The sequence below is a fragment of the Myotis lucifugus genome, unplaced genomic scaffold (genome assembly GCF_000147115.1).
Source record: "Myotis lucifugus unplaced genomic scaffold, Myoluc2.0 scaffold_68, whole genome shotgun sequence".
NCBI lineage: Eukaryota > Metazoa > Chordata > Mammalia > Chiroptera > Vespertilionidae > Myotis > Myotis lucifugus.
This window is the reverse complement of record NW_005871116.1, coordinates 2,580,171-2,608,160: the sequence shown is the minus strand read 5'-3', so window position 1 is coordinate 2,608,160 and position 27,990 is coordinate 2,580,171. Positions and strand designations below refer to the sequence as shown.

Below are 27,990 nucleotides of genomic sequence, written 5' to 3'. Positions count from 1 at the left end.
CTTATCATATCTAACAAAAGTACTCAATTTATCAATATAAAAATAAGAAGTTATCTGTGTCCATTGTTTATGCTTATATGCATACAAGAGGACAATGAGGGAAAAAGGGGACATATGTAATACTTTCAACAATAAAGAATTTAAAAACAAATAAATAAGAAGTTATCATGTGTTTTGCTAGGGTTTCAAACTAATATTTCAGTGAAATGTCTAAAATATCTTTCCCTCTTTGAGATACACATTTTATGTGTGGGAAAACATTCAAGCCCCAGGCAAGTATCTTTAGCATCTCCATATGTTTTAACTCACAGCATTTGGAAAGTTTGCTCTGCTACTAAATGGTTTACAGGCAACTCTTTCTAGGTTTAAAAATAAAACAGCAAGATGTCATCTGGCTACTAGATCTGGTCAATGACAAGGAATTTCATTTAAGTTATGGACATTTAAACTTAGCAAAATGTTTTAATTTTATGCCATTTCTTGATTCTCTCAGTAATAAAACATATAAGGCATAAATATAATGCAAAATGAATTATTTCTTCAATTTATGTGGACTCGACACACTATTTTCATGAAGAAAACCAGAAATACAAATTGGAAGTAATTCTAATGCAGCCAATTTGGGTGACAGCACTTGGGAGTACAGCTGAGGGAATGACTCGGAAGTCAGTGGAGTCTGAACTGATTTCTTGTCTTCCTCAACCTATATTGCAGTTTGATCCTTGTTAATGTGATAGAAGGGCCTAGAAACTCCCTTTGCACTATGTCCCATACCCCTTCCTTCTCTCCTAGCTCCACTCCCCCCACACACCCAACTCTGCAGGCCCTGTCTGGACAGACAGCCGGAAGTTGGGTCTTTTCAGTGTGAACCAGGTCCTCTATTGGACATGTTTGCCCTGGAGCATATGCGATTCCTGGCTTTTCAAACCTTTAGAGGAGAATGAGCCTCCCTCCACCCCCGTCTCTTCCTTGCTGATGGTCCTTCAGCTGGAGAGGAAGAATGGGAGTCCACTCCCTGAGAGGCCCAAAAGATGTGGTTAAGGAACAGACGCTGGAGCCAGACTCCCCGGAGTCAAATCCCAGGTCTACCCACTCCTTACGTGTGTCCTTAGGTAAATAACTCAATCTCAGTTAACGTAACCTTCAGATGGAGATAGGAATATTAGCCTTAGAGCTGTATCACAAGCAAATACATTGGAAGCATTTAGAAAAATTCCTGGTATATAATAGGCAAGCAATGTTAGCTCCTATTCTAATTATTATTATTATTATTATTATTATTATTCTCACTACTATCACTGCCACCATACCATTACTAATGTGGAGGTAGGTAGCAATGAGAGGAGGTGAAATGTCTGGTCACATTCTACAGGACACATCAGAACAATGCCACTGGGTTTATGTGGGCAAATGGTCTGGATGCAGTTCTTTAATATATTGAAAAGGACTATGAATGTAAAGGACTGAGTAAAAGAATGAATGCACTTTCACAAAGGTTATCTTATTTCATCCTTATAAGCAGCTGGAGATGAAGCTCATTATTCAGAGGAGGAAAATAAAATCTGGGAGGCAAAGTACTCTTATTATCACACCAGAGCCACCTCTGGGGAATACAAAGAACAGCACAGAAAGATGAGCCACACTGGGCTAATACAGAATATTCACAATAATAACTCATATTAAATCTTAGTTACAGGGAAAAATATTCAAGCTCCAAATAATTTAAGCCAGTGAACTTTTAGACCACCACCCACTTATCTACTGACTATTATCTGTTTTATTTTCTGTGTTAACTGTGCATAAATTAATTTTCACAACAAGATTTGTATTTTTTTAGAGTAGTATCTATCCTTTCCTTAAAACTCTCCAAGCATCTAGATCACTATTTGGTAAATACCCGATTTAATACTATCAGGATAATAATGAAGATTACACTCACCATACTTAGTAGAACACGCTGAATTCCAGGGGCTCAGTAATAGAAAACTATGGGGTAATGTACAGTCCCTTTAACGAGAAGAGGAATGAGAGGAGGGGAAGGTGAATTCAGCTATTGCAGACAAATTTTAGGTGGCTAAAGGGAACAGCATTAAGTAGCAGTAAACTCATAGCAAAAGATTTATGTTTTTAAAATTCTCCTTCAATTCTTCTGATTATACCAAGCAGAAAGTCTTAATTTGGCACTAATTTGTCTTTAATACCTCCATAACACCTGCCAATATCTCTTTAACACAGAAAGATTTCAGGCACGGAGCCTTGGCAGACAGCTAGCCAGTATATATAATTGTTTTACTTTTAACAGAACTTGAAAAACTGCTATGCTCTATTTACAGCAACTTTGGCTTCTTATTTATAGTAGTGTTATAATGTTTCCTTAGGGAAGGGGGGTCTGGGGGGGATTACTTGATAGGCACTGCATGTTCTTATGAGGTGATAAAACGTTTTGAAACCAGAGAGAGCTGGTAGTTGCATAACGTTGTGAATACATTTAAAACCACTGGATTGTATGTTTTAAAGTGGTTAGTAGCATGTTATGTGCATTTACATCAATTTTCAATGGTATTTATAATTTTTAAATAAATACATTTTTTAAATTAAGTAAACACCAAGGTGGTCTATAGATAGGAATTAGGAGAGTAGTATGCAAACAGATGAAGTTTGGGAAACAGGCTTAACTAGAGAAACTGGACTGGATTAGTATGGCTGAGACTGCAGGGGGTGAACGATAGCACTCGCATAGGTAGAGCCCAGCAAACTAATTTTGGTAGCTTTTCAAGAGACTAATAACCTAGTACCTTCTAGGCTGAGGTGACTTCTGGTGGCATACCAGGTATCTTTAAGGGCTCAGCCAAAAATCCCAAGGCAGGCAAAGCATCTTCTGCGTCCATCCGCCTCCTGTTCTCAATCTGCAGCTCCTTTCCTCTCCCTCACCATTCAGGTGCCCACTGTTCATGGGGACCTCTGGTCACTTGATGCCCAAACCATTTATTTTTCATCGTCACTCAAAACTCCTCTGTTTTAAGTATAGGCTTTAACTATGTTTTGAAGGAATTGATATTAGCCATTCCTACTTCACAAGGTTGTTGTGAAGATCCAATGATATTTGAGACATGCTTTAAAAGTACTGTATAAGCTCTGGATTCTAACTCATTAGTGGGTAATAAAATTAATTTAATAGATTATGATCAGTACCTTCTTAGAAACAAAAATGAATGAAAAAATAGATAAGAATGAATTGTAAGATTAGAAGCTGTTACAGTAAATGTCTATTTCAGTTTTGGGTGTGTATGCTGGGGTGTACAGATATGTGTGCAGTCGGCCACAATGTAAACTGTAATAGACTATGGGTAAAAAAAAAAATACAATTTTCTAAGACAAATCAGCCCTTTCTCTGTCATATTTTCAGGTTGAGAGAGTATAAGAATCTGTCTTTTAGAATAAACCAGGGTTATCCCATGATGTACACAAGTACGGGCCCATCACCACCTGTCCCATGCGCATCAGTGTTTTCTATCCATGAGGGTCACATTTTTCCTGCAAAAGGTACAGTAGTTCCCCTTATCTGCAGTTTTGCTTGCCAAGGTTTCAATTATCTACAATTAACTGTGATACAAATTATTAAATAGAAAATCTCAGAAATAAACAATTCATAAGTTCTAACTCTTGCACCTATGAGTGGTGTGATGAATTCTCATGCTGTCCACTCCCTCGTACCTGGACATAAACCACCCTTCTGTCCGGCATAGCCACAATGCATACACCACCCACCCATGAGTCACTCAGCCGTAGCGCCAGAAGGTCAATGGTAACCTAACGCTACGTCACAATGCCTACGTCCTCACCTCACTTCATCTCTTCACACAGGCACTGTTATCATCCAGATCATCATAAGAAGAAAGCTGAGTATAGTACAATAAGATATTTGAGAGAGTGATCACATTCACATAGCTTTTATTACAGCATAGTGTTATCATTGTTCTATTTTATTATTAGTTATTGTTGTTAATCTCTTACCGTGCCTAATTAATCAATTAAACCTTATCATAGGTATGTACATATAGGAAAAAACATTGTATATGTTTATATAGGGTTCAGTACTATCTGGTTTCAGGCTTGGACTGGGGTCTTGAAAACGTGTCTCCTGCAGATAAGGGGGGGCTACTGTAAAATTCTTTATCAGATAGCTTCGAGTGAGAGTAATTCTTTATATAATTAACTATAAGCAAATTTGGGCAAAGACTTCAAAAATACTTCTGAATTAAGATCTGATCCTTGCATTACTTTGTAGAATAGAGTTGAAAGCCCCCAAAACTCTGATAAGTCACAAAATGGGTAAATATTTAAAATAGTCTGAATTACTGAGGTTTAACAGAATCTTGAAATGTTTTCCATTTCGGTCTCACATACAAAAATGAAAGTTTCTGAGACATTGTAAGAAATGTGGACAATCATTAGAGCTTGAGTAATTAGCAGAAGAAGGAAGGAGAAAGAAAAGGCCAGGTGGATTCCCGAAGCACCCAGGGCCTGGGAGCTCAGTCACTGCTGGTTGCGTCACGTCCGTGTGCAGTGAATCAGAGTCGGGTAAGAGAATGCACGCAGACCAGAGAACTGTTTCACATTTTTGGCTCAGACTTTACTTTCTGTATATAAAAGTCCTACTAGTGACTCGAGGAGTGAACATTTAACATTTACTATGTTGTTTATAATGGTTAGGACAGTAATGTTTGGCCTCGTCAGCTTACAGAATAAATCTCGGCTGTCCTGAGCTGAGGAGCACGGCTCAGGAAGTCTCTCCCAGAGAGAGGCATCCCTTATATAGGCTTCTAGACTCTGCAGCGCGCCCAGAGCCTGGCCCTTTTAGAAGACGCAGCAGTCCTTCTACACACTGCACGGGACTTGACTTGTGCTAAGAAAACCCCAACAGTCTTTTTAAAAAATAATTGGGGAGCATTCATACCATATTGTCAATGAATACAAGATAACAATAAAAGTAAAATTAGCTATTCAAAATTTGCTAAAATAACACAATATTGAAGCAGGCTTTCATGCAATCTAAATTCTCTACTCTCACATAGCCTACTCACCCTAAGAAAAACCAGGCATCATGAAAGGTAATAATCAAATGGGTTATATGGAATCATTTTCTAAATTAAATTATCTATATTATACCAGTGTACAAGACTTTTAAAAGGCATAATTTTAAATACTGTGGGAAAATTACCTTTATTAAATTTTACCCATTTGTCAATTGTCGCTTTAAAAACCCTAAAGAGGCCAAACATCACCTCCACCACAGGCACTCTTGCCCAGGAAATGATCTGGACGTCCATAACCACCAGCCCCCAACCATTACCTTGCTTCTGCCTTTGTCCCCATGCAGAACAGCCAATGTGATTCTTTTTTTTTTTTAATATATTTTTATTGATTTCAGAGAGGGAGAGAGATAGATAGAAACACCAATGATGAGAGAGAATCATGGATCGGCTGACTCCTGCACACCCCACACTCAGGATCAAGGCCACAACCCAGGCATGTGCCCTGACTGGGAATGGAACCGTGACCTCCTGGTTCATAGGTCATTGCTCAACCACTAAACCACGCTGGCCGGGCCAGTGTGAATCTTTTTAAAATATAACTTGGATGATGATGTCATTCTTCTTGTAAAACCCAATGGCCCTATTACCCTCAGAAGAGTCTTCAAACTCTTTTCCATAGACTCCGAGGTACTATTTGATCTGATATCCTCTGCCCAACCTTTTCCCATTCACGCTTTCCTATGAAGGAAGGCTTCTTAATCTGACCTGTGAATGTGGGGAGAATGCTTGTCTCAGCTCTTCCCTTTTCTTTCTTTTTTCCCATTTTTTAAATATGTTTTTATTGATTTTTTAGAGAAGAGGAAGAGAGTGGAGAAAGAAAAGCATGGATGAGAGAGAGAAACATCAATCAACTGCCTCCTGTATACCCCCTACTGGGGATCAAACCCACAACCTGGGCATGTACCATGATAGGAATCAAACCTGTTACCTCTCTGTGCATGGACAACACTCAATCAACTGAGCTACACGGCCAGGGCTTCCCTTTTCTTTCTTGAGTGCAAACTGCCCTTAGGGAGTAACTCTGCTTCTCCATGCCATGAGTCTTCCTGGGGAAAGCCTGGTCAGGTTCAGTGTTGATGAGACTGGGGTGGGGGTGAGGGGGCAAGTCTGTCCAATTCCAGGAGTTAGTCAGCAGGCACATCTGGCTTTCATCTTCCTCGACCATCAGTAACAAAGGGGGACTCTGGCCTTCATCTGTCCTGCTTTAGTGATTAGTCTTATTTCCTCATTAGATTCCAGGTAGGGAAGAGGAGTGCTAATTATTAGCACGAAAACAAACACACTTGTAGGACACACACACCTTATGTGAGTACAGAAAGGAATCTAGAAATGCTCACCTCTGGATGGTGTAATTATAAGAGACTCATTTTCTTCAGATGCTTTTCTATTTTGGGTAAAAATTTTTACACATAACTATGGATTACTTTTATAATCAGAAAAAAGCCAAAATTAACTTTCTTTGGAGGCCATTAAGAGGGCAAAGCTTGGGATCTGGTTTTCAGAGGAAATTATGAGCTATGCTTTGGATACATGTATAATGAAATTGAAAACAGAGTTACAAAATGACTCTCTGTAATCATGACTGCACACAATGCAGGTAGAAATGTCTGGCCTTTAAAAAATAGTTCATAATTACTTTCACTTTAATTTTTTGGCTAAATTCAAGTCACCAAATAGTGACAAAAATTACATCATTCTCTATTTAATCTACATAGGCCCTCTGGTCTATTTATTCAACATAATGGAAAATATAACATTATATTAATTGCTTACTTATAATGTTTATTCATTTGACTCCATAACAGAAGCTTTTATTCATATATTTTAAATGAGAGATTTTTGGTTCATGACTGATTTCCATTTTTTCTCTAAATATCAACATACATCCATGAGTATACATGTATGTTTTCTATTCCTACCACATTTAGGGGAAATTCTTCTATTTTACTTACAAGGTAACATTTTTTAACCCTGGCCATTAGCTCAGTTTAGATGTTTAGAGCACCGTCCTGATACTCCAGGTTTTAGGTTCAATCCCTGGTCAGGGCACACTCAAGAATCAACCAATGAATGCATAAATAAGTGGAACAACAAACTGATGTTTCTCTCTGTCTCTCTTTCTCTTCCTCTCTGTCTCTCTCTTCTCTTCTCTTTCCTTCTTCTTCTCTCTCTCTCCCTCCCTCCTTCCTTTTCTCTAAAATCAATAAAAATTTTAAAAAGTGATAAAATGTTTTAAGAGTACTTATAAAACTTTAAGTTTTAAGAACACTTATAAAACCACAATGAGATAACCCTGACACCCTGTTAGGATGGCTATCATATAAAAGATAAATAAGCCTTGGTGAGGATGTAGAGCAACTTCTAGCGACTGGTCATCATTCCACAAAAACTGTAAAACACCTGGGAGCTAAGAAGAACGAGGAGGAAGAAGACCAATAGTTACTAAGAACCTGTTTGGTGCAACAAGTCTTATTCTGGGTTCTTTAAATACATTGCCTAATATAAACCTCAAAATAACCTGAAAAGGTGGGGATCGTGCCCTCATTTCATGAATAAAGAAAATGCAGTGCATAGAGCTTAAGAAACTCAGAACTGATCGACAGAAAGTTCCATGTCTCGGGTCTCATTGTGCTAGAGAACTAGACAGCAGACTTTCAGCTGTCATAGACAGTCTTCTAGACTCCCAGTATTAAAGCCAACGCAAAGACAAAAATCTCTATTTGAATTTTCAACATTGCTGTTTCTATCTTTTATAGAGATACACAATTTTTCCCAAAGGATGATACTAGAATCATTTTCTAAATCACTTGCTTTTTTAAAATTGTTTTTTTAAATGTCAATTTCGCCCTGGTCAGGTGGTTCTGTTGGTTGGAGCACTGTCCAGTACACTAAAAGGTTGTGGGTTTGATTCCCAGTCAGGGCATATACCTGGGTTGTAGGTTTGACCTCCAGTCGGGTCACATATGGGAAGCAATTGATCAATGTTTCTCTCTCACCTCTCTCTCTCTCTCTCTCTCTCTCTCTCTCTCTCTCTCTCTCTTTTCCTCCCTCCCCCTTTCTTTCTCTCTAAAAATCAATGAACATATCCTCAGGTGAGAATTTTTTTTAAAGTCATACTTCCCCTATAATATGCTTCTCTCCCCCCTATATGCAGTATTTGACTGCTTTAACTTGAACAACTATTGGGTAAAGGCTGTGAATTATTAAGTGATCAGTGTTTGGAGAAAGAAAGGAAAGAACACATTTTTGACTCATTCTCAGTGAGGTGGTAGGTGAAATTTTCCTGACCTACATAGATAGCTAGATATATAAATATATACAGTTATAGAGATACTAGTAGCCCTGCGCATGAATCTGTACACCAGTAGGTCGCTGCCCGCTGCCCCGCCCTCCTGTAGCTCCACCCCCCCCCGCCCCTTTCCCCACCTCATAGCTTGCTGCCCTGCCCCCTCCTGTAGCTCTCCGCATCCCACTTGTACCTCGCTGGCCCACCCTCCTGCTGATCCGTGATCTGGTCGTGATGCCCTTGGTTGTTATGCCTCAGGGCATAACAGCTAATTGGCATATTCCTCTCTGATTATATAGGATGGAGAAAAGTACAGAGGGGTACATACCAAGTAATTTACAAGCATTTGGGGTAGAGATAGGATGATGAGATTACAAAGGGGAGGCAATTAATAATAAAATAATAGTAACGGATTTTTTGAAAAGTATACATTTCACATGTATAAAATTATGATTCAATTCAAATAAAAAATTTTGAAAAAAGCAAATTAGAGGTATACATATTTACTTACAAGGTTGTCCATGCTATATTCAATTAAATTAAACGCATTGCAATCCTCTCTCTATGTAAAAACAAATAAAACCTCTTAATCCCTATTAATAAAGCGTAAGGTAAACAAGGCCATAAATCAAGCAAATGTTAACATGGGTTAAATTGTCAATTTTGCCCTGGTTGGGTGGATCAGTTGGTGACCTGTCGGTGACTGGAGACACTTAAAGATTCAGGCGCAGTGGGTGTAAGTTACTACTGGGGACTTCTTTCCTGCATTCTCTCTCCATCATATGCTCTGACTCACCAGCGGAAACCTGCCCAGGAGCTTCTCTCCTGATGTGATGCCCAGCTCTGGCCCCAGCTTCCCCTGCCCCACACTTACATGCAAATGTAAAAATATAAATAAATATCATGAATGGGATGTGGTATAATAAGCTCTACATTCATGTACTATTAAATTCTAGCAAAATAGAATCAAGGACTATGATTAGCAGAATGGCTAGAAAAGATGGGGGAGGTGGGAGGAGACTAGCATTCAAACTGCTTTATTTTCTACAAAACTGGAAACAGAGAATACTCATTACCTCAAGAGATATGCAAGGCCAATCTTTAAAAAAATATAAAGGTTCTAAGAGAAAGACACACACATTAATATATATGAACCATGTTAAACAGACACTATTAAAGCTACCCAAGAAAACTTCACGGTTTAGAATTTCTATGTTTAAATCAACAGCTCCCAGAGACAATGAAAGCCAGTTACTTAAAAATTTACTGCTTGGCTAAAACTCAGTTTACAATTCAAAGGATTTTTAAAATCTCTGTGCTGTTATGAAGCTTTACAGGGTTTATAGTGAAGATGAAAACAGAAATAAAGAGATCTGACAAACAGAAAATGCCAAAGCTATTTCTGGCATTATAAACATGGGTTCTTTTTTCACTGCCATTACTTTTTACCTTATTCCTAGAAAACTAACTTTAACTCTTGTGCCTGAAAAGACGACTACTTTCCTGGGACCCCTTTCAAAATGTAAATGTTTTATTTGAAAGACATTATTTTCATAATTTTTAAAAAGAACTAGAATGTAAATCCCACGAGGGCAGGAATTATTTTTTTAATTTTTTAATTGATTGGTTTTGAGAAAGAGAGATACACTGATTTGGACAATGCTTTAACCAACTGTGCTACACAGCAAGGGCCAGGAATTTTGGCTAATCTGCAATATTTCTAGTGCCTAGAATAATGCCTGCCATATAGTAGGTACTTAATAAAAATTTACTGAATTAATAAGTAGACCAGAACCCATGGACACAGACAAGAAAGTGGTAAAGGCCTGGTGCGGGGGGCGGGCTAGGAGTCAGTGGTGGATAGAGAGGGGTATATGTAATACTTTGAACAATAAAGTTTTTAAAATAAAAAATAAAATAAAACTAATCATTGTTGGAAAAAAAAAAAAGATAACCAAATTGTACTATAACATTAGTCTAGATTTTCATTTTAACATTAGTAACGTAGAATCATTCTACTTATCAAAAGTTCTGATTTTACCACATATACAAACACCCCTCCTTTTTTAAATATATTTTTATTGATTTCAGAGAAGAAGGGAGAGGGAGAGGGAGAGAGAAATAAAAACATCAATGAGAGAGAATCATGGATCAGCTGCTTCCTGCCCAACCCCTACTGGGGATCGAGCCCACAACTCAGGCCTGTGCCCTGACCAAGAATCGAACCGTGACCTCCTGGTTCATAGGTCGACCCTCAACCACTGAGCCACACCAGCCAGGCATACAAAGCCCTTTTTAAAGCTTATTGGTAATTCACAAAATTAGTCGAAGTCTTTTATATTCATTATTTCTATGATTATAGAATTCTATAATCCTCTCCAATTCAAACTGTATTTATTCTAATAATGACCTAAACTGTAAAGGAAAAATCTAAAACCTATTCAAATGGAATATCATGGAAGGTTAAGACAAAATATTTTTTAAATTACTACAGAAATAACTGCAAAACAATGGCTGTATCATCTTGGACATTTCACAATTTTCTTAAATCTTTTAAAGGGTATTTTCTAGCTCTCTGCTTAGCCTTGCTTTATATTACCATCAAATCCTTCATTTTCAAAATCATGTACATTGAAATGCTGTATAATAAACTGCACTGTGCTTCTTAATTTTTATACCAAACAACCTAATTTATTTTAAAAACAAAATCTAATACACATTAGAAAATACTAAGCTGGTATATTTGCTGAAATGCTGTTTACTGCAAAAGTTCTAATATTTTATCAACTAACACTGAAGTTTAAATTAGGGCTAAACTCAGGAAATTGATCTTCATAACATTTTAACATTTATCTTATATATAAGGTGGTTTTCTTCTAAGAAAAACGGACTTAAATGTCCTTGACTCACCGTCAGATTCCGGTCCCAGATCTGTATGCTTCCGTTCTGGCAGGCAGCTGCTATGAGGTTTCCATCTCTACTGTATGTGCACGTGGTGGGAATTACTTTTTTACCCTGCATCGTCCGTGGTTTAAACACACTTTTTTGTTTCTTTGGATTTTCAACTTCCCATGTCCTCACAGTCCTAAAAAAAAAATAAGGAGACTGTCATGTACCAAAAAGAAAGGAGTTCAAAATACAAAACGCCCATATAGACTGCTTCAACTTTTAAGCATATAAATGTAATAAATATTTTTAAATGAAATGTGCTCTGTGAAACATTCTCCAGTTATAAATGAGGTTACTCTCTGAAATAAGGTGAACCATGTTGTTGTCAAATCAAAGAGCAAATGGCAAATTCTACTTCACATCTATTAGATTCGTTCTGACCCTCTAAGGCAGTGGCCTCCACACGGTTCTGATTGATACATTCTGATCAGTAAAACTATACCACCTATATACACACATTACTTTCTGAATTACTTATATGTGTTAATGCACCATTTTATAACATACACTAGAAAGCACACTGAAAAAACAGGTCATTAAAAAAGAATGATGGCCTGCTCTACGTCCCAGGCAAAGACCTCATGCCTCTTGGGGAGGAGTAAAAACAAAGCTGTCAGCCCCTGAGTTTTCACTAAGTAACAAGCAACAGCAGTCTAGAGCTAGGGTGGGAACAGAATACAACAGATTTTAAAATATAGTATATCAAAATTCATGGTATTCAGTTACTACAGGACACAGAGAGAAATACAGCATTAACTGTACATATTAGAAAAAAATACCTCAAATCAATGACCTACCATTCAACCTTAAGAAACTAAAAATAGAGAAAATTAAATCCAAAGCAAGCAGAAGGAAGGATATAATAAAAATGAGAGTACAAAGGAATAAAATAGAAAACAGAAAAACAGTGGAGAAGCCAAAAGCTGGCTCTCTGAGAAGTTCAATAAAATTAACAAATCGCTAGCAAAATTGATGGAAAAAAAACAGCAATGTAGACAATATCAAATATTGAATGAAAGAGAGGATATCACTATAGAGCTTAACAACATTAAAAGGATAAGAAAAGAATTTTATGAACAAATTTACATACATACACCCTACCCCAAGCCTTCCCCACACTATTGTCTGTGTCCAGGGGTTATGCATACATGTATATAAGTTCTTTGGTTAATCTCTTCCTGTCCCCTCCCCACTTCCCACTGAGATTTGTCAGTCTGTTCCATGCATATATGCCTCTGGACCTATTTTGCTCGTCAGTTTATTTTATTCATTAGATTCCACATATGAGTGAGATCATGTGATAGCTGTATTTCTCCACCAGCTTGTTTTGCTTATAGCATAATAATCTCCAGGTCCATCCATGCTGACACAAAGGGTAAGAGCTCCTTCTTTTTTACAGCCACATAGTATTCCACTTTGTAAATGTACCGCAGTTTTTTTACCCACTCATCTACTGATGGGCACTTGGGCTGTTTTATATGTGGTACTTTTTCTGCATGTAAATATCCATTGTTTTGTAACATTTGTATCTGAACATTCAAACCTTACCCTTGCTGAACATATTCTGTATTGCTTACTTGTCTCCTATCTCAGGTCACTATGCCTCCCACAGTTAATATGCACAAAACATTGAGAAATAACTTGTGTGCCTTTTCTTTCTACAGTCAGCTCTGCAACCGGGAGGATAAATTATTATGGTTTCTCCTTTTTTATAACTGAACATCTCCAAAAGTCAGCTGATACTTTAGAATTATGATATGAAAGACCACACACAAATATCATTGTCATTATCATGCTTGTTTAATGTTCTTCATCTCTAAAACTGGAATAACACTGCCACAATGAGGAGTTATGAGGATTAAATGAGATTAGGGATGTAAACGTGTCCAGGACAGCACTTGGAACACAGTAGGCACTCAATAAATACTAGCTCCTTTCTGCTCTTCCTCTCAGACCATAAATAAGATATTAAAGCTAATAAACCCAACACTAAGTATGTACTATTTATTTCAATTGTATAGTAACAGGTTGAGCTGGTTATCAAATAACAGAAGAAAAGAAAGCAGCTAATGTGGCATATAAATGTACGAAATATAAATTTAGGCAGAATCTGATGGTGACTAATTACACTATATTTTATGGCTCTGATTCTCTGAGTCTCTGTCTTCAAAAATGGATGCTAAAGTACAAAGCCAGTAGGTATCTGTCAAAACATTTTATGTTAAAGAACACATATTTTGAAACTTGAAGGGAGATCTGGTCTTGTAAAATTAAAACTGTTTTATAAAAAAGATTTGAAAATAGAAGAAGTATCTGCCTGGGCCTTTCTGGAAACACAATGAAAACACCCAGAAGACAAGAAAAAAACACAGGTGGGTCGTTATATTGCCCCAGGCACAAATGCTTTCTGTCTTAAAATTCTGAATTCTTTCCAAATACAAGTTCTAAACTTTCTGGCATCTGCTGCATAAATGCATCACAGCATTTGGCAGAAGTGAAGGGAAGCATTAATTTTGCATGGAAATCACTTAAGAGATCTTGGTTTAATTTTTCCTCGAAAGACTACACAAGCAGCGTGAGCGGTGGAACAGTCTGAAACTGGCTGGCTCTCTTGGCAGAACAAATCCAACAAGACGAACTTCTTTTCAAAAATGCCCAAATACTAAGGTATTAAGGTTCCACAAAAATGGGGGAAATAATCTAGCTTCGATATAAACCCACAATAATCTTTATAAACATACATAATTGTCATGCACCCACTGAGTAATTGCAATAAGAATACATTCGCACTTAAAAGAAACAGATTTGGTACTAATGCTATAAACTTACAATTACGAAAATTAGGCCCTCTGAAATCTAGCATCAGAGTAGGGAATGAATGCTACAATAAATACCAGTTGTGCTCTTACATTATGGTCAACTGATTTTCAACAGATACCAAAACAATTCAATGGAAAAAGAATGCGCGCGCGCGCGTGTGTGTGTGTGTGTGTGTGTGTGTGTGTGTGTGTTTCAAAAAATGTGGCCAATACAACTAGATATCCATATGCAAAAAAGGTGAATGTGGTCTTTACTTCACATCATACAAATATTAACTTAAAATGGACCATAGATATAGAGGTAAAACTCTTAAAACATGACCTTGGATTAGGAAATGCTTTCTTAGAGACAGCATCAGAAGCACAAATGATTAAAAAAAAAAGATAAGTTGGATATTGTCAAAATTAAAAATTTATCTGCTTCAAAAGATACAATTAAGAAAGTTTAAAGACAAGACATAGACTTGGAGGAAATATTTATAAATCATATAATGATAATGGAATGGTTATCTAGAATATCTAAAGAACTTGCATAATTTAATAAAAAGCTAAGTGATGCAATTTTTTAAATGGGCAAAAGATTTAAATACAAGTTTCACTAAAGAATGTATACAAATGCCCATTAAGCTCATGAAAAGATATTTGACATTACCTATTATTAAGAAAATAAATGCAAATCAAAATTACAATGTAATAACACTTTATACCCACTGGATAGCTACTAGTATAATAAAAAGACAATAGTAAGTGTTGGTGAGGAAGAGACTGGAACCCTCATACATTATTGGTAGGAATGTAAAATGGTAGAACCGCTTTGGAAAACAGTTTGGCAGTTTTGTAATGCAGATTCACTACATGACTTAGCAATTCCACTCCTAGGTATCCACCCAAGAGAACTGAAAACACATCCCCATGCAACGACTTTAACATGAGGTTCAGAGATGCATTGTACATAGTAGCCCCAATGTACATTAAGTGATGGATGGATAAACAAAATACCAAGCTGCCATACAATGGGAAACTGGCAATAAAAAAAGTAATACACACACATGTAACTGAGGCTGCCATAACAAATAACTACAAACTGGGTGGCCTCAAACAACAGAAATTTATTCTTTCACACTTCCAGGCTCTAGGGGACAACCCTCCTGCCTCTTCCAGCTTCTGGTGCCTGTCAGCAGTGCTTGGCTTCCTTGGCTTCTCATCACGTCACTGCAAGCTCTGCCTCGATCTTTACGTGGCCTTCGCTGTGTGTCTTCTCCTGTTCCATCTCCTCTAAGAATACTGGCACTGTGTTTAGGGCCCACCTGGATAAGATCTCTCTGCCAAGATCGTTCCCAAGCAGGGAACCGTTCACAGGTTCCAGGAATTTGATATGGAAATATCTTTTGGGGAGCTGCCATTCAACCCACTACCCACTGTCACATGGATGAACCTCAAACCACATTCTGCTAAGTTAAAGAAGCTAGACACAAAAGGCCACATATTATATGATCCCATTTATCTGAAATGTCCATATGAGGCAAATATAAAGACAGAAAGCAGATTAGTGGTTGCCTAGGATGGGGGGTAAGCATGGGAAATGACTGAAGATGGTTTCCTTTTGGGGTGATAGAAATGTTGTAAATTAGATGGTTGTGCAACTCTAAATATACTAAACATCCTTTAACTGCCCCCAGTCTCTTCTAGTTTCAGCTGGAATCTCTATAGCCGAAAGTCTCATTAAATTCCTAGAACGACCATCAGTAATTAAACATTTCTGAGGACCACCCACTTTAGGAAACCTCAGATGAAGAAGTCCATTAAATGAAATTAGAAAAAATTCCCAATTTAAAATATATACCAATATTCTTATTAGACAAAAATTACTCCGTGCTCTTATAAACCAAATAACATAAAGCTCTTTACAAAACACTTTTTAAAACTTTTATTTCATTAAGTCACACAAGACACGAGATCGGGGCCTGGTGTATAGATTAAGAAGTGAAGAGTCCTGAATGACATAGAGTGCTAGTCCAAGTGACCTCCTGGACAACTACAGGTGAAGACTCAACAGGTTCCTACCAACATTCAATTAAAACTCTAGCCCAGGACAATGGACACTAAGGAGAAAATAAACAAATGGGACTACATCAAATAAAAAGCTTCTGCACAGCAAAAGAAACCATCAACAAAACAACAAGAAAGCCCACTGCTTGGGAGAACATATTTGCCAATGTTATCTCCGATAAGGGTTTAATCTCCAACATTTACAGGGAACTCATACAACTTAACAAAAGAAAGACAAACAACCCAATCAAAAAATGGGCAAAGGACCTAAATAGACACTTTTCAAAAGAGGACATTCAGAAAGCCAAAAGAGACATGTGAAAACGTGCTGGAAGTCACTAATCGTCCGAGAGACGCAATTCAAAACGACAATGAGGTACCATCTCACACCTGTCAGAATGGCTATCATCAACAAATCAAACGACAGTATAGCCTTTTCTCAAAAATTTAAAAATGGAGTTCCCATTTGACCCAGTAATACCACGTCTAGGAATATATCCCAAGAAACCAGAAACACCAATCAGAAAGGGTATATGCTCCCCTATGTTCATAGCAGCACAATTTACAATAGCTAAGATTTGGAAACAGCCTAAATGCCCATCAGCAGATGAGTGGATTAGAAAACTATGGTACATCTACACAATGGAATACTACGGTGCTATAAAAAAGAAGGAATTCTTACCATTTACAGCAGCATGGATGGAACTGGAGAGCATTATGCTAAGCGAAATAAGCCAATCAGAGGAAGATAAATATCACATGATCTCACTCAGATATGGAATATAATAAACAACATAAACTGATGAATTAAAATAGATCCAGAGACACAGAAGCATCGAACAGACCATCCAACCTCAGGGAGAAGGCAATGGGTGCAAGGGGGATTTTTTCCAGGTGCGGGGGATGTGAGAGATCGACCAAAGGACTTGTATGCATGCGTATAAGCATAATCCATGGACACAGTCAGTAGGGAGGGTGTGGGCATGTGCTGGGGGAGTGGTAATGAGCGTGTAGAGGTCAATGGGGGGAAAAGGATTCATATGTAATACTTTAAACAATAAAGAATTTTTAAAAATAAAAAATTTAAATAAAAAAACACCTCTAGCCAAGCTGGTATGGCTCAGTGGTTGAGCATCAACCTACAAACCAGGAGGTCACAGTTCAATTCCTGGTAAGGGTAAATGCCCGGGTTGCAGGCTGGATCCCCAGTAGGGGGTGTGCAGGAGGCAGCGAATCAATGATTCTCTTTCATTACTGACGTGTCTATCTCTCTCCCTCTCCCTTCCTCTCTGAAATCAATAAAAATATATATATTTTTAAAAACCCTCTATACCAGATGTCAGATGTTGTACTCCTTAAAAGTTGTGTATTATAAACATACTAGAGGCCCGGTGCACAAAAATTTGTGCACTCGGGGGTAGGGGCTCCCTCAGCCTGGCCTGTGCCCTTTCACAGTCTGGGACCCCTCGGGGGATGACCACTTGCTGGCTTAGGCCTGCTCCCCTGGGGATTGGGCCTAAGATGGCAATCAGACATCCCTCTGGCAGCCCGGCAGCCCTCGGGGGATGTCCACTTGCCAGCGGGGAGCAGACCTAAGCTGCAGTCAGACATCCTTAGCGCTGCTGAGGAGGCAGGAGAGGCTCCCACCACCACTGCCAGCCGGCAGCCTGGCTTGTGGCTGAGCAGAGCTCCCCACTGTGAGAGCGCACTGACCACCAGAGGGCAGCTCCTGCATTGAGCATCTGTCCCCTGGTGGTCAGTGTGTGTCATAGTGACCAGTCATTCCCAGTCTTTCTGCTGTTAGGGTCAGTTGCATATTACCCTTTTACTATATAGGATAGAGGCCTGGTGCACGGGAGGGGTCGGGCTGGTTTGCTCTGAAGGGTGTCCCGGATCAGGGTGGGGGTCCCGCTTGGGTGCCTGGCCAGCCTGGGTGAGGGGCTGATGGCTGTTTGCAGCTGGTCACACCCACTTCAGGGTGGGGGTCCCCACTGGGGTGCCTGGCCAGCCTGGGTGAGGGACTGATGGCTGTTTGCAGCTGGTCACACCCCCTTCAGGGTGGGGGTCCCCACTGGGGTGCCTGGCCAGCCTGGATGACGGGCTAATGGCTGTTTGCAGCTGGTCACACCCCCTTCAGGGTGGGGGTCCCCACTGGGGTGCCTGGCCAGTCTGGGTGAGGGGCTGAGGGCCGTTTTCAGGCTGGCGGGCGACTGAAGCTCCCAGCCTCTTTTTTTTTTCTTTTTCTTTTTTATTCTAGGATTTATTTACCTTCTATAGCTGTCACTGGAGCTGAGAGCCGGCTCCAGCTCTGAGGCCGTGGCTGGCTGAAAGCAGGTATCTGGGGTTTGTTTAGCTTCTATAATTGAAACTCTGTTGCCATCACTGGCGCTCTAAGCTCTGAGCCCGCTGCCGGCTGAAAGCAGGTATCTGGGGTTTGTTTAGCTTCAATAATTGCAACATTGTTGCATCCAGAGCTCAGAGCTGGGCCGCGGCAGGCGGGGAACCTTGGCTTCCTCCATCACTGGAGCAAGCAAGCCTCATGTTCGCTTCAGCTGCGTGGCTGCCGGCTGCCATCTTTGTTGGCAGTTAATTTGCATATCCTGCTGATTAGCCAATGGGAAGCGTAGCAGAGGTATGGTTAATTACCATGTTTGTCTATTATTAGATAGGATAATATACATATTTATCTATATATATAAAAGGCTAATATGGTGTTTCTCTGACCAGTCGCTATGATGTGCACTGACCACCAGGGGGCAGACGCTCAATGCAGGAGCTGCCATGACTCACACTGGCCATTTTCACCACAGACCTGGCGCTGACAAACCAACACTCAGCTTCCCCCAAGTGGGACACAGGCCCCGCCCCCACCCCAGAGCGACAGCCCACCAAATCACAGCCAATGCTGCCGAGACCCCATGGCACAAAATGCAGCTCCCAGCCCAGCCCAGCCCAGCCCAGCCCAGAAACAGTCGCTGTGGGCGCCAGGTAATGACGTCACGTAGCACCGCCTGGCCTCCTCTCCCTAGCGACTAGCCTCCTTGCAGTTTCTTCAGCTCAGGAACACGACTTGCTTTATAGCCAGGTGCAGACATTTCACACTGTAACCAAATGTCTGTGAAGTGTTTTCCCGTGCCTCATCTCATTTGATCCTCACAGAAGTCCTGGAGTAGGCAGATAGGAGAGTCAGTAGAATCCTATTTTCTTTTCATTAGCCAGGAAACAGAGATTTAGAAAGATTAGAAACTTGACCCGACTGAACAGAAGAAAGAAATGGTGGATCTTGACAATGACGTCAGGTTTTCTCACTGCACAGAATATCGTCAGACACGGCTGCAGTTAAATATTTTACCCTTGGTTCTCCCTGCGTGATCTACAATAATAATCTGCTTTGCATTGATGTTTACTGCTGTGTTGCTGACAATTACCTGAAGGAGAAGTTGGGGTGCTTCACTGGGCTGGAAAAAGTTTAGCTGCATCAGAAAGCAGGTCTAATGAAGCAAGTTTGTTCTATATCTATAAGAGGCTAAGTTGACTCGCGCATGTGCGATACATATAAAGCTCTCACTGGCACCAATCGCACGCGTGTGTTTCGATCTGTTATTGTCGATTGTGAATTTGGTTGACACGTCTATTATAGAGAAAGGGCGAATAGCGATATTAAAATATTTCTTCTAATTAATTTCCTTTCAATGTGCACGAATCCGTGCACCGGGCCACTAGTATCTCAATAAGTGACCTTCAGTACAGGAAGGGGAAAGGGGAGAAGGAGGGAGGGAGGGAAGGGAAAACTCAGATGTATAACCAAATATGTTGAGGCAGTAGGTTCCTTTTTTTCCCTTTAACCCCTTTTATTTTAACCTACATGAAGCTCATGGGAAATGCACCAGAGTGTTTTAAGAGAACGCCCACAGAGAGATGCTGAGAATGGTTCTGCTCAGACTTATGGCAAAAATGCTTCACAAGTATTTCAAAAGAATGAATAGAGACCTCCATACACCTTACCTTCTACAATGCCAATTCAAACCATCCACAGATACCCATTTTGACTCCTTTTATTCTCTCAATACCTAGCATTGTTTTGCACACATAATAGGCTTTTAATAAAATTAAAATCCTATAGCCCATGTATATAATTAAATATATATAATTAAATACATACATATTTATAATACATATCATTATCTATCTATCTCTCAGTACTGCTCTACTCTTGAGTTCTCCTAAAATATTCTTCAAAATAATTTGCTCTAGCCCTGGATGGTGTGGCTCAGTTGGTTGGAGCATTGTCCCATACACTAAAAGGTGGCAGGCTCGATTACAAATCAGGGCACATACCAAGGTTGCAGTTCCAATTCCTGGTTAGGGCATCTGTGGGAAGCAACCGATCAATATTTCACTCACACATCTCTCACATCCTTCTCTCTCTCTCTCTTTCTCTCTCTCTCTCTATCTATCTATCTATCTCTATCTCTATCTCTATCTCTAATTCTCTCTTTGTGTGTGAGTGTGTATGTGTGTGTGTGTGTCTCCCCTTCCTCTCTCTAAAAAATATCAATTAAAAAAAAGCATTTGTTCCAAAACACTTTTCAAAATCATGAGCACTGTTCCTGGCTCTGAGGAAACAAAGATTGAGTAGGACAGGGCCTCTGCCTACCCCAGAAATCACAGCTTGGTTGGTGGAAATAACATACAAGCAATAAGCCACAGGGCCACAATTCAACACATACCTGGTATATATTAAATACTTTTTATAGGCGAGCTATCTTGGTAGATACTTGGGGATACAAAGGTGCCTGTTCTCCAACACATAATCTAATGGAGGAGAAAAACTGGGGGGAAATGTCATCAGGTCATGAGGCAGCACCCAGAGAAAAGAAAGAGGTAGCTCATCTGGAAAGATCTGGAAAGGATTCCAGAGATGTGTTTATTTTGGGGAGAGTTGAGATTCTGCAGATGAATCCTAGAAATTGTATAGAAGATGCGGTGTGCCCCAAAGTCAGCCTGGACTGGTGCTCCAGTAAAAGGGCTTGGCCCGTGGCTGCAGAGTATGGAACCAAGAAGAGAGAAAGTGTCACTGACACAGGTCCTGGACAAAGGAGAATGATGCTGTTATTAACATAAAGGGAGAATGTGAGAAAATAGAAAATGAAATTGAAATCGGAAAGATCAAGTACTTCTAATAGGGCCTATTCCTGACCAACTGAAAGTGAACAGGAAGAGGTCATTGATGGAAATCAGCTCCAGTGGAGAGGGCACTGAGAACAGGCCGGAGGATTCTATAATTCTCCAGCTGCCTTTCTATGTATACTTGATGGGGAGCAGGAAATTCACCATGAATCCACCTGGGGCATAAAGCAAGTAACTCACGGAATTACTCTTACAACACATATCAAGATAAGAAATCATATGTGAACTTGGCCTTAAAACGCGGAGAAAGGTGTAATGTGTCTATAATTACAGATGACTGTTTTAATTTATGTTAAGAAGTAATTACTACCTCCTGACAAGAGCAAGACAGAGCGCAGTGGGTGGAGGTGGAAAAGGAGGAGATACGGGGGAAAGGGAGAGAGATTAGGGAAGCCAGCACAGGAAAAGGTGGGTATGATGAATCTTACAGAAATCTGCCTCCACCCACCCTTTACCCGGGTGCTGCCAGGGCTCAGTAGTATTTCTGGACCAACTTTTCCCGGGATATTAGCAGGTGCAGGCAGGCTTTCCAACAAGCCACTGAAAGATGGAGCCATTATTCTCCAAGATTGCAGCTTTATTCTTTTTTTTTAATGTCTCTGAAATGCAATGCATATATGAAACTTTCACTCAACCAGCAAGTCTTACAGCAGCGGGCTCCACATCTGCAAAACAGATTCTAAAAGATAAAATGTATGTGCCAAGAGTGATTCAGTGCGAATTTGAAAATGAGATAAATATTCTTCTCTTGAAAGAGAATGGTTTTTCCTGACCTAAAAGTTAAACAATGTTAATCAAGTCATAGAGTTGAGCAGTGAAGTCAACATTACTTGAGAAGTTTATACTAAAAATAGTGAACCTTTTCCATATCTCTAACTAACTCATCCACAGCCGAGCTCTTGTACTTGCAGGATTATTTCCAGAAATCATGACTGCCAAGATGTGTTTGCTAATGAATTCTGAATACTGAACTAATAATCTGAATTAAAGCTAAGATTTGAACTAATAATCATAATAGCTGATATGTATGTGCTCATAATGAAAATAGCACTATTCTAAGCACTCTATCACTTAATCCTCACAACTCTATGAAGAAAATCCTATTATCTCTACTTTACAGAGGAAAACTAAAGCGCAAAAGGGTGAAGTAACAAATGTCAATATTCACATAAGTGGAATAATCAATTGCCATGCCTACTACCTACTCAAGCTTCAGTCACCACATGGACCCATGAACACAGGTAAGGTCACAACAATTTTGGATGCCATACATATTGATGGTTTGAGTAATACTTTTTCCTGAGAAAGAATACTGCAAAATTTCCATATTTATGAAACTAATGCAAAATAAGGCTGAATAGTATTTGTATTTTGCATCTTTTAATCGAGAAAAGCAGTGACTTTGAAAATCTCACTGTTATAAAATATATTATGTTACAGACATGAAGTCCTCACTATTCAATAAAATAAGTAATAATTTTTCTCTTCCAATGAAGATATCAATAAGAAAACACTTTGAAAAGGACACAAGGATGAGGAATCCCATTTATTAAACACCTGTCTTCTGTTCCCCACCCTTCACTGCCCTGTACTTCCAGACCTATCATACGGTGTTCACAAGCAGGCAGTTCCCCCTGGATAAGCCTTTTAGACACTCTTTAAAAATACAGTGAGGGGATAGGTTTTCTGTGTGGAGGGGAGGAGAGAGAACATGTAGACAGATCAGCAGCAGCTGATGCACCAAGTTCAAACAGGGAAATAAATAAGGTGAATCCAGGAAAAGTTTTAAAACTCACCACACATAGTTTAAAAGATTGCACAAGGGCTATGAACTACTAGGATCAGCAGGGCAGGGGGACGAAGTAGCATTTTGCCATCAGGAGCAGGGTGGCTGAGAAAAGGCACTGCTGGGGACCATGCCAGAGAAGTGTCACACATCAGGGCAGCCCATGCTGAAAACAGAGGCTGAAACTCAGCAACTCCCCAAATGCTCTCTGGCCCTACAGCCTTTACATGAGATCTGGAATTTAGAATCTAGTGAAATTTGAGAAGATAGAACTGGCTTATGGCTGGCCTGTGACTTAAGAGGGGATAAGCCATCTAATATTGAACAGCCAGTTAATGCAAAAGAATTTCTTCCCATTTAGCACACCTAACACTTATCAGAGCTCATGGCCACCCGACTCTACATCTTGGATTGTTTTTGTGGGGAGGTCTTGCGCTGCCTATGAGAGTTCATATGTGAACCTTTTGAAGAAAACGTCTGTAACTTCCCCTACATCAAAGAGATCCAAGAAGGTTAAGAACACGGCTGTAGGTCATCCAAATCTCACCCCTGGCCCAAGTAGGATCTTCAGAGAGCTGGCTGTAGATTTAGACTGCATTGCATGGTCCCCTCTGAGAATGATTTTTCTTGAATTACATGTTTTGGTTCTGCCCTTGACTTACATTGAAGGGTGCAACAAAAAAACAGTAACAGGAGTAGAGTCCAGAAAAATAAATAAGGGTGAGGACAATGAAGTCAGATTTGCCTGTTTAAACCCTCTCTCCCCTCTTTCCATGACTGTGGACAAGTCAGCCTCTCAGAACCTGTTTCCTCCTCTGAAATAATTACTTCACAGTTATTTTAAGGAATTGATTATGAAAATATACATAAAGCACTTAGCATAGTGCCTTGTGTACAGTAAATACCCAATTACTGTAAATCTACTGCTGTGTTTATTGAAAGGATGCTGTCTACGTCAACCAGTCCAATCTGTATGAGGCCTCTGGAAAACTTTTATCTTTTATGCTCTTTTGAAAAGAAAACCTCTATGTTTTCATCTTGAGGACTCTTGGACTCTCAACTGAGCATGTCTCCATCTTTGCTCTGGTTATTTGCAAGTTTCGAACTAAATCTACAACCTAACTTTACCCACTGTGTAGCAAAACCAGCTCCTAATAATTTTTTGTGAACTAACCTTATCCCTTCACCCTTACTTTCTCATGGTCTTGGATGCTTTTTTCTTTTTTATAATGTGTGTTACTATTATTATTTTGAGCTTCTTTGAACTATTTTTTGGAATGATATAAGATGCATAAAACTAAATAGATGAATTAACAAACCAACAGAAAAAATAAATAGTGCTATTTTTGAATGTTGGTAATTGGAGTGTGTTGTTTTTTTTAAGTTATTTTCCTAATTCATGGGTATATTAGCTACAGAGCCAGGAGAAAATTTAATTCTTTTTACTTCCCAAAGTAGGATCTGCCCTAGACCAATTTAGACTCTCAAAGAAAAACTGAGAGCAAAAAAAATCAGCCAAAGAGCAAAAAAAATCACCAGTGTGATGATGAGAATTTAATGTGAAGAGCGATGAAGTCATGGGGAGTGTGGCAACAGGCTAGTCCTCTGAGGTGAGTGCTTCCATATTCTGAAAGTTAGAACTTCTAGAATTCAGTGAGGGGCATTTCAGAAAGAAAATATAAATTCACAGTCACAGAGTAATTGTATCAGTTCCTAGGAAAAACAAAGCAAAAGTTTCCAGTCTTTAACTGTGCTGGACCCACAGCTCTGGCCGGTGATACCCAGGCTGACTTAAAGGTCCCCTTACTTCCTGACCCAGATGAATGGAAATGAGCCACAGCCGGGGTGTGCTAAGCAGATGGGACACCACAGGGGCTGAGCTGTTGGCCAAAGACAAAGGGGGTGAACCAGAATGTAAGCAAAGAAGCTTTCCCTGGCTGCTTGGCAATAAGGCCTCTAAATAAACTACATTAATCTGACTCACATGTGGTGAGTGGGAAATTAAAAACAGGGCAGCGAGAAAATTAAATGAACTCATTAAAGAGATAATAAACTTACAAAGCAGTTTCACTAGGACATATGTTGCTATCAGGATTATTTGAGTTTCTAGAGATACTGTCATATCCATACCTTTACAAAGTTATATACTATCTTGGGCATACAACAGGTAAGATAAGAATTCTTGAGAAGCAAATATTTTTCCAAGAAGAAAAGCATGGCCTCTAAAGAATCAGTGCAATAAAATAAAATCCAATGATTTTAAGTATATTATCTGAAAATCCAAGGACAAGCAAATTAAAATGGATTGTTATGGAAATACAAAAGAGAAGAAACTATGAAGACAAAGCAGAGTTGATCTTCTAAAGAAGAATGAACTAAAGATGCTGGGGAACTTGTTTGTGAGGCTGCTGTCTACCACAACAGTTCCACTGCAGTGCCCAGGCACTTGAAAGCTCCATGTTGGATTATTCACAGCAATGAAACATAAATGCTAATACACTAAGATTCAAATATTCCTTTCAGACTACAATCAAATCTCTGGGTGTTCCTTTTTTTTGCTCTTCCAGTCATGAATATATTTTAAAATTTCCTTCCTTTCTTCTCTCCCTTCCTCCCTTCTCCTTCCATTCAATCAACATGGACTGTGGCTCTAGTGACAGGCGGAACACTAGGTGCTAGAAACACAGCAGTGAACACAACGGACAAATATCCGTGCCCTGAGATTCATTCATTAGTTCTCTCGGGTAAATGAAACTGCAGGTAAATGAAACCATAGAAAGTGACTCTGTGGATAAGGGGGAACTATTGTATTTTAATTTGTTGTTTACTGGTCAGTTTTCCTAGACTGTTCGCTCACAAAAGCCCATGCTTGGCACAGTGCTTTTCTATAGTATAAATGTTCAAAATCTATTTGTGTTATCACTAAACAAATGAAGAGGAAATTCTTAACATTCTTCATCAAAACACTGAGCACACAGATTGAAAAATGGATGTATGATGACAGGGGACTTCTCTGGGTTGCCCTTCTAATAATGTCAACAGAACAGATAATATGTGAAATACTAGAGTAAAAGGACAACAAAAACAATGAAAAAATTATTTGAAAGATGGTAATTCTATTCAACAGACACTTGGGAGTAGCCAACAGCAATGGAAATCAGCTGCCTGTCCCTGATTCACGAATTTTGCAGAAATATCATTCAAGATAACTTGCTGACACAGCAACAACTGATCAAAAAGTAAATTGATGTCTGAAGCTTTTCCCCCTAAAGAAACATGTTCTAAGACCAACATGCACACAAGTTAGACACTGTTGCATAGCAAACTACTCCAACCCAAGGGCTTAAAACAATGAGCATTCCTCATTCTTAACTCTACAGGTCAACTGGCAATTCCATTTTGTGGCATTTTGTGCTTGCTCATGATTCTGCGGTAGTCTGATAGGTCAGCCAAGACTGGCTGGCTTATCGGGAATGGCCTCCCTCGTATACATTGTGGTTGGCTGGCTCTTGGACGCAGTGACAGGTGTGATGGGGACTCAGCCAGCAGGTCAGTCCAGGCTAATTCTCATGGCAGCTAAACAGGATTCCAAGCGCAGAAACGCGTAAGACCTCTTGTGGCTTAGCCTCATTTTTGATCCACCATCACCTCTGCCATATCTATTAGCCAAAGCAAGTTACAAGGTCAGCCCAGATTCGAGAAGTAAGTAAATAAACTCTACCTCTGCAGAGTCACATTGCAAGAAGCACAGATACAGAGAGAGAAAAATCAAGGTCCTTTTTACAGTCAGTCACCCATACACTATTTGGCCCTACACATGCACCTACTTGTGAGTACCATTCAGTATATGATATTCATAATGACGATTCTGATTCAGCAAGGAGTTAAATAACAGTATGTTATAGGCAGAGACGCGTATTGTAAAAGCTTTCCATGATAGGAACGCAGGTTAAAAGATTTCCACTACACCACTAACTTATTGTGGTGCCATTCCCACTGATTTCGGAGATCAGTGTTTCACTCCAGAACATTCTGTTTGTTCACTGTGAGTGCTGTCAACAGACTTGGAAAGTAATGGGACAGTCCATTTTATCACTGGTGAAGGATTCAATTAAAATAAACAAGAGCTAAGCCCAAGTTACATCTTTTAAATATACATAAAAACCTGTATTTATAGAATTCAGGAAAAGGACCAGGCCATGGATTCACTTCCTAAACACCTGCCACAAACAGATCAAATTCTCAAAAAACACTGATGTAATCCCTCACTGTACCCTTGTACCATAGGAGCCAGGTGAGTGGGTGAGTAGGGCTAAATGAGACATTCTTATGGCAAATACACACAAGCCTGGCACCTACTAGAAAAAAATTGGATTAAAATGGAAAAATACTTTCATACCTGCAAACTGATATTAGTATTTTTTCAGCAACCACAGAAACTATGCTGGGCTTGAATAGGTCAATAGAAACCAGACCGAATTACAGATAAGCTTAAAAGCATGCAGGTCTTCAAATCCAAGTGATATTATGGGTGCACTTGATCCTGAGACTATGTGGCCTAGTTTTGCTGGATGACCCTCTAATTTCTGAAAAGTGCTACAGGATCCTCCTGACAACCACCTCTCCTAACTCCAGTACGGGAACTCTTAGCATTTCCGATGTGGATTTGAGAGACAAAGATAGAACACTGAGACCTGCCAAGGCTGAAAAGGATATCACTTTCAAAGGTTAAAAAAAAATCCCCCCCTCTTTTTTTTCTGATGACTACCCAATTACACAAGCCAGGCATGATAACTGGGAGCCATGAAAAGTCTT

The 27,990-nt window shown here is 39.4% G+C and overlaps 1 protein-coding gene across 1 annotated transcript in view; it reads right to left on the bottom strand.

The window, feature by feature from the left end:
• WDR70 (WD repeat domain 70) overlaps positions 1–27,990 on the bottom strand; it is a 184,574-nt gene that overhangs the window by 73,775 nt on the left and 82,809 nt on the right. The window contains exon 10 of the mRNA XM_014457044.1: positions 11,293–11,467. Coding sequence (XP_014312530.1) covers positions 11,293–11,467 — 175 coding nt within the window. The remainder of the gene's footprint in view (positions 1–11,292; positions 11,468–27,990) is intronic.